Genomic DNA, 7,062 nt, shown 5'->3' on the forward strand with positions numbered 1-7,062 from the left:
AGGCCCCCCGCCGCCATGAACCAGCACTACACCATCCACTTCACCAAGGGTGCCCTGCCCCCCCGGACCCCCACCAAGAGCTACTCCTCGGACAGGGAACTGGGGCACCAAAAAGGTAGGGGTTCAGTCTGGGCGGCCCTGGTCGTAAGAGAGACCTGTGAGTGGGGGGCTGCTGAGCGGATGGCCGAGCAGAACTTCAGGCCCCCGGAGGGAAAAGCCACCGGCACTCACCATGGAGGCATCTGCAACGGGGGGCCGTGGGGACCGTAGGCCCTGGGAGGCCGGAGGTGGGAGCCTGGGCTGGGGATGCCAGCAGTGGGGGCCCATCTGGCCTGCCCCTGCCCCTAGCGTGGACAGAATTCCCTCCCCAAATCGCCAGGCCTGTGGGGACTGCCCCACAACCTGGGGGGAGCAGTGCGGTGGGCGGGAGGGGTCGGAGGGCAAGCCCGCAGCCCACACTGAGTGCGTATGAACGAGGAGGGGGTCCAGCTGCCCATGGTGACTGCAGTCGCCGTTGCTCCGGGCGATGAGGGGGCAGCTACTCCCGTCAGGGCTGATCCAGCCTCCTCGGGGCCTCCCAGGGCAGCCCCCTTCCTAGTCCCCACCCTGTGCCCCTCCACAGTCACGTCTCGTCACCCTGGCCTCCTGTGGACCAGCCAGGCCAGCTCCCAGTGGAGTCCTCTCCCCCCGCCCCCCCCACTTGTGGACACCCCAGGGACCGAAGAACTTGGGGTAGCAGAAACTCTGGGGGCATCATCCCCCCTCTAGCTCCTCACCTAGCTAAAGCCCAGGCCCCTGCACCTCTTCCCACCCCCCACCCGCCGCCCCAGCCATGGGAGAGCGCAGGGCATGGCCCCGCCTCGGCCCACAGCCCCTCCTCGTCTTCTGACTTCTCCTGGGCCTCAGCTGAGTGACGAGCCCCAGCCTCCTCCTGAAGACCTGACCTGGTTTCTGCCAGTGCCCCTCAGGGGTCAGGGACTCAGGCCCAGTCACCCCCCACTTCCTTCCTTCCAGGATGCTGTCACCAGTAGTACCATGACCCAGCGGCACCTCAAGCCTACAGGCCCTGTCGCCACCCCCCAGGCATGCTAGGCCACCATGGGGTGGCGATGGCTGTCGCCGGGGCCTCCAGCCCCCTGTTCTGCAGCGGCGATCCCAGCCCGCACTTCCCAGCCACCCGTGGCAGCGGCTCTGCCCCGCTCACGGCACCCAGAAGGGGCCGCCTGCAACCACTACCGCCCCCATGCAACTAGCCAGCACCCCCCAGCCGGCCCCCACACGCACCCCCTCACCCGCCGCGGCACGCACCACAGCCAGCAGCGGCCCAGCCCTGCCCTCTGCAGCCAGCACCCTCCTGGAGCCCAGGAGGCCCACAGACACCTGGCACCTGCCTGACCCCGTAAACCGTAGCTCCTTCACCTCCTACAGGTCCAGAGCTCACCCAGCCTTCCCTTGCCGGGGCCTCTGTCCCTGCCACTTCGCCTCCCACCTAGGCCTGGGGCCTGCCCTCCTCAGCCCTCACTCTGGTTCCTGTCTGGGGCGGCGCTCATCCCTGACACTGGGCCTCTGGGCAGCCGCTGCTCCTTCACCCGTTGGGATCCAAGGCTTCCAGGCCAGGCCTGTCCGTGCTGCCTCCATCCCGGGCGGGCCAGCGTGTGACACCCTTGCTCTGCTTCCTCTCTTCCCAGCCCTCCTGACTTGGGGCAGCGGGGGATGAGCGCCAGCTTGCTCTGGTGCTGGGGAGTGGAGCTGCAGCAAGAGGTAGGAGTGGCCCGAGGGACGGAGAGAACAGCACAGCCACGGGAGGGATCCACCCCCCCACCCCCGCTCATTCATTCATTCATTCTTTCACTCTGTGACCAGGTACTGGTCGCCTACAGGGGCGCCAGGCTCTGTTCTGGGGGTGTCACAGGAAGCAGGGCAGACAGAGATCTCTGCCCTCATGGAGCTCACGTTCTATAGGCGGTGGGGGGAGGCGGGTACAGGAAAAAAGATAAATAGGGAAGTTCAAAAGTGTGTCACCGGGTGACAACCATGTTGGGGGGGAAGAATAAAGCAGGGAGAGGAAATGGGGTTTGCAAATTAAACAAGGGCATCAGGCGAGGCCCCATCAAGTCTGCATTTAAGCAAAGATGGGGCAGTTCTCTCGCGTAAATAGCAACAGGACCAGCAGGTGCAGACTCTGAGGTGGCCTGTTCACGGGGCAACACGGAGGGACATGCGGCTGGATCAGGGGAGGTGAGGACGAGGGTCAGACGGGCTCCGAGAGGGTGGAAGGTGGCCTCGTGGACGCGGTGAGGGCTCAGCCTTCTCCCTCTGGGGAGGTGGGAGCCACAAGGGCCCAGAGCTGACTCGGGATGTGACCTGAGAGTTGACCGTGGGAGGAAGGGCGGAAAGCAGGAGTCCCGGCGAGAGGTGCCGGCAACCCGACCAGGGAGGTGGCAGTTTCCAGGTCTGGTTTGGAAGCAGAGCACAGCTGAGTGGGGACTTGGCTCCAGGTCAGGCACAACCCCGTCGCTATAGCCTCGGGGCCTCGATGTCCATTTCACACACAAGTCAGCAGAGGCTCGGCGAGGTGAGGTCAGCCATTGACCAGGCAGAGCAGGCTCAGGTCCTCCCCAGCTGCCACCTCAGCTGACCTTGGCCCGAGTCTGCCTCCTGCCCTCCCAGCTGTGCCTCCAGGCCCAGCGCTGGCCCCCAGCGAGGGATGGATGCTGCAGCCCACGAGGCCTCTATGAAAGTGGGCGTGTCAAAAAAAAAAAAAAAAAAAAAGGGGAACATGGCCTGGTCAAAAAAAAAAAAAAAAAAAGAAAGTGGGCGTGTCATCCCCACCACACACCCTGAGGCTGGCCTGGCCTCCCCCGCTGCCCTGCCGCCAACTGAGCGCTACCTTTCTGGTGCCCTGACTACAGGTCCAACACGCCTCCCAGAGGCATCACCCTGCCTGGGTCACGCGGTGAAATGTGGCGGGGCCAGGACCAGAAGACGCGTCTGCCTGGGGCTCAGGGCGGAACTAGTGACTTGTGGGGCACAGGGGGTGGACAGGCAGCCGAGGAGCCTGCCCACGCTTGAGTCAGGCTAGCAGAGCGAAAGGAACAGACTCGGCGGAACTTTTGAGCGCGTACAGCGGTATCTGAGGGCCCGGGAGTCTCAAGAAAAGCCTGTGGGATTTCCCCAGGGGAACCATGATCCTGGTGACCGGGGGCCAGGGCAGCCAAGTTCCCACACACCTCTGGGTCTGGCCTCCCCGGCCTTTGCCTGGTGGATCCGGGGCCTAGAAGGGCACATCTGGTCCTGAAGGAGGGGGCCGCCTGCGGCCACAGAAACCCTCTGTCGGAGGGTTTGACCCGAGTCATGGCTGGGAGTCAGGGAGGAGGGGTGCCGGTGCCGGTGCCGGGGAGGGGCTGAGGGCGAGCGCTCCGGAGGGTAGGCGGGGAGCGGGGTGGTGCCCGGCCAGCATCACTGACTCAGTTTCCCCACCCCCGGGCCCCAGACATCCTGACGGAGGATGACATCTACTGCAGCTGCCTGGCCAAGACTCTCTGCCACGTGCCTGTCCCTGTGACCGTGGGCTTCTACGCCCCCTTTGGCTGCCGCCTGCACATGATGTTGGACAAGATCATGGGTAAGGATTAAGGGAAAGGGAACACTTGGTCCCTGCCCCGCCCCAGGCTTCCCTAAGACCTGCTCACCCCCGAGGCCAGTCCGCCAGATGACCCTAAATCAGCATTATTCAGGTCCCTCCCTATGCCTCTGCCCCCCTCCCCCGCCAAATCCACCGCAGGAGTCTTTCCAAAATACACATCTAGCCCGGTCCTTCCCCTGCTCAAAAGCCTTCCACGGCTCCCAGCACCCTAGGGAGAAAGCCCAGGTTCCTCGCTTGGCTCCTGCCAAGTCCCTCCAGGCCTCTGTGCTCCTCGGACCTACCTCTTCTCCTCAGCCCTGGCCGAGGGCCTGGCGCCCACAAGACCCCTGACAGATAACGTTAATTGAAGACATGAGCTGAAACTTAGCCTGGTTCAAACGCTGCTGGAGCTCAGACCCCAGCCCCAATCACGGCCAGAGAAGCCGGAGGTGACTCACCTCCGTGTGCCCAGCCCTGGTGAGCACCTATCAAACAAGCCCATGTCCTGCTCCTGTGTTGTCACAGAGCAACAAACAAGGTCCTGGAGGGAGAAAAGATTCGGCTCTAAGGTAAAGGGAAACAGAGCTTCTATTCTGCGCTGACTCCGACTCACTCCCACTGGCTCACTCACTACCCTCACAGCAGGCAGGTCATGCCCCCGATCCCTCACGATCCATCCTCCAGACACTCCCCCCGGCACTTCCTCAGCACCCAAGGGACACAGGGTGGCCCAAACAACCAGGGCCCTGCCCTTCCTGGGCTCACAGGCCAGCGTGAGAGACAGACCTGTCCCCAGACAGGGATGACCCAGAGAGGGCAGGACTGCAGCAGGGGAGCCCAGGGTCACCTGACCCAGCTTGGGGATCAGGGAAGGCTTCCTGGAAGAAGTGATAACTGAGCCGAGAGCTGGAGGAGAGGCAGTAAGCCAGGAAAACTGGACCAAGGGTGTACACTTGCTGCCCAGCATTTCTCTTCCTCAGCACCTGGCATGCATTCTTTCATCTCTTAGAGCCCTCCCTGCCGCCACCGGTCCTCTCTCCTCTGGGGGCTCTACTTCTGCCCTCCCCTGACCCCCCCAATTCCCCCTCAGACCCTTTCCTGTTCAAGCCTGGCTCCAGGCCTCTCTTTCTGCACTTCTGCACCTGCCCAGCACTTGGAGACGGGCCCTGGCTCCCCGTCTAACATCCAGGCCCTGGCCTGGCCTAAGCCGGGTCTAGACACTCACACCTTCCCCCGCGCCCTCGGTCCCGGCAGCGCTGATGCAGCAGGAGGCGACCCAGAGGGAGGCCGAGGAGCTGCGGCACGTGCAGTGGCAGCTGAGGCCCATACGGGGCTGGGGCTTCTCGAAGCTGCTGTGGTACCTGGTGTTCCTGCAGCCCGTCATCACCGAGTTGCATCTGCGGCGCAAGAACGTCAAGTTCCTCTTCATCCGTTTCAGCGCCTGGCAGTACGCCGGCAGTGACAAGCTGTGGGCCGGCCTGGTGGCCACGCTGTGCGAGGGCATCCGCCAGCAATACGGCGCACTGCCCTTCAGCTTGTACTCGGTGCTGGGCAAGAAGGCGGCCACGAGGCCGGGCTACCGCCACCACGAGTGGCACTGCCGGGGCCACGTGTGCCTGGCACTGCTGGCGCTGCTGGTGGCGCTCAGCCTGGGCATGAGCCTGCTCTACCTGTCGATGGGCTCCCACGTACTGGACCACAGCAACATGTTCCGGGCATTCGGCGGCGCGGCCACCACGCTTTCGGGCTCCGGGCTGCTCATGGCCATGTACTCGGTGGGCAAGCACCTGTTCGTGAGCCAGCGCAAGAGAATTGAGCGGCTGGTGTCGCAGGAGAAGTTCAGCAACCATCTGGGATTCATGTGCCAGGTGAAGAAGGAGGTGGGGCTGCTCACCGACTTCCTGTGCTTCCTGGAGATCTACCAGCGGCGCCGGCTGCGCGTCGTGCTCGAGATCACAGGGCTGGACACGTGCTACCCGGAGCGCGTGGTGGGCGTGCTCAACGCCATCAACACGCTGCTGTCCGACAGCCACGCGCCCTTCATCTTCATCCTGGTGGTGGACCCCAGCATCCTGGCCGCGTGCCTCGAGAGCGCCGGCTCCATGAAGGGCACGGCCGACAACGGTTACCTCTTCCTCAACCGCACCGTCACGCTACCCTTCTCCGTGCCCATCATGGGCCGCCGCACCAAACTGCAGTTCCTGCAAGATAGAGGGGCCGGCCCGGCCCGAGAGCGCGCAAAGCCTCCTGGAAGTAAAGGCGGCGCGCAGCATCCAGGAGGCTCTCTGCTGCCTGCACGACGAGTGCGACTGCCTCATCGATTACGTGCCCGACAACGTGGTGTCCATGCGGCGCATCGTCAACACCGTGCCCATCACCGTGCGCCTGCTGCAACAGCAGCAGGGGGACTTTGAGGGCCTCTCGCCGCGCCAGGCCGTGGCTTGGGTCGTGCTCGCCAACCAGTGGCCGTGCCGTCTCAGCTGGGCCCTGCAGTGCCTGGAGGACCAGCAGCAGGCGGGGAGCGCGCCCGAAGCCTGCGCGCCCCTCTGGGACGTGTTCTGCGACCACAGCCTCGAGCTGCACACCATGACCGCGACGCTGCAGAAGGTGCTCGACCTGGACGGCGACCCCGAGCTTTTCCGGCGCTTCCTGGGCGCTGACTTCCCCTTCACCGTGGCCGAGGCGCAGAGCCTCTTGCGCTGTACCGTTAACCTGGACCACTCCATACGCCACCGCATGGGCCTCATCCGGGCCGTCAGCACGCTCAAGACGCCCCGCTCGCCCAAGTCCCCTGCCCGCAAAGACCCGCACGCCGCCAGCGGAGCCAACCACGCCCCCGGGGCGGCCTGGGCAGGCCAGGCTCCTGCGCGTGTCTGCGAAGCCCACCAACCCCAGGACGGGGGCAAATCCAGACCCGTGGCCTGAGTGCCCTTCACTTGGGGTCAGTCTAGCCCAGGTGGGCCTTGAATGGAAGACCTTGGGCGCAGCAGAGGGCAACACTTCCTTCTGCCCAGATGAGGGTGTAGGGGGCCTAAGTGGGTCCAAGTCCCAGGGTCCAGTGTCCGGAATGAGGCCTGTGGTGGCCACATTCCCCAGGTGAATCTGTGAGCCAGAGAGAACTGTTGGCAGTAGCCACCGGGAGTGGGGCAGTGTATCAGTGACAGCATCTGAGAGCCCGGGCAGAAGGACCCATGAGGAACTCGGGGTTCAAGTGCAATAAATGAAGATGTGAAAACCCCAGATTGGTCTTCATGCCCCAGTCTCCCCAGCTCAGTGAGGACTGGCCACCAGGCCTGCCCTGTTCTGCCAAGCCCACTTCATCCCCAGGGAGTCGGGCAGCCTCAGCTGGCAGCCTGCTCCCTGGCATCCCAGAGGCAGGAGTGGCTGTGGGGGAAGCGGGCGAGGCTGCGGAGGCAGGGGAGACGAAGGACAGAGGG

General features: G+C 64.3%; 1 protein-coding gene across 1 annotated transcript; it reads left to right on the top strand.

Moving 5' to 3' along the window:
* Positions 1-15: 15 nt before the first annotated feature.
* Positions 16-6,823, top strand: NKPD1 (NTPase KAP family P-loop domain containing 1). The gene is given in 4 exon segments (XM_024768471.1): positions 16-115; positions 3,494-3,625; positions 4,880-5,834; positions 5,836-6,823. Coding segments are annotated over 4 exon segments (1,902 nt in total). The 3' UTR covers positions 6,551-6,823.
* The last annotated feature ends 239 nt before the right edge of the window (positions 6,824-7,062 follow it).

Source organism: Neophocaena asiaeorientalis, unplaced genomic scaffold (assembly GCF_003031525.2).
Source record: "Neophocaena asiaeorientalis asiaeorientalis breed wild unplaced genomic scaffold, Neophocaena_asiaeorientalis_V1.1 scaffold629, whole genome shotgun sequence".
In the NCBI taxonomy this organism is placed as follows: Eukaryota; Metazoa; Chordata; class Mammalia; order Artiodactyla; family Phocoenidae; genus Neophocaena; species Neophocaena asiaeorientalis.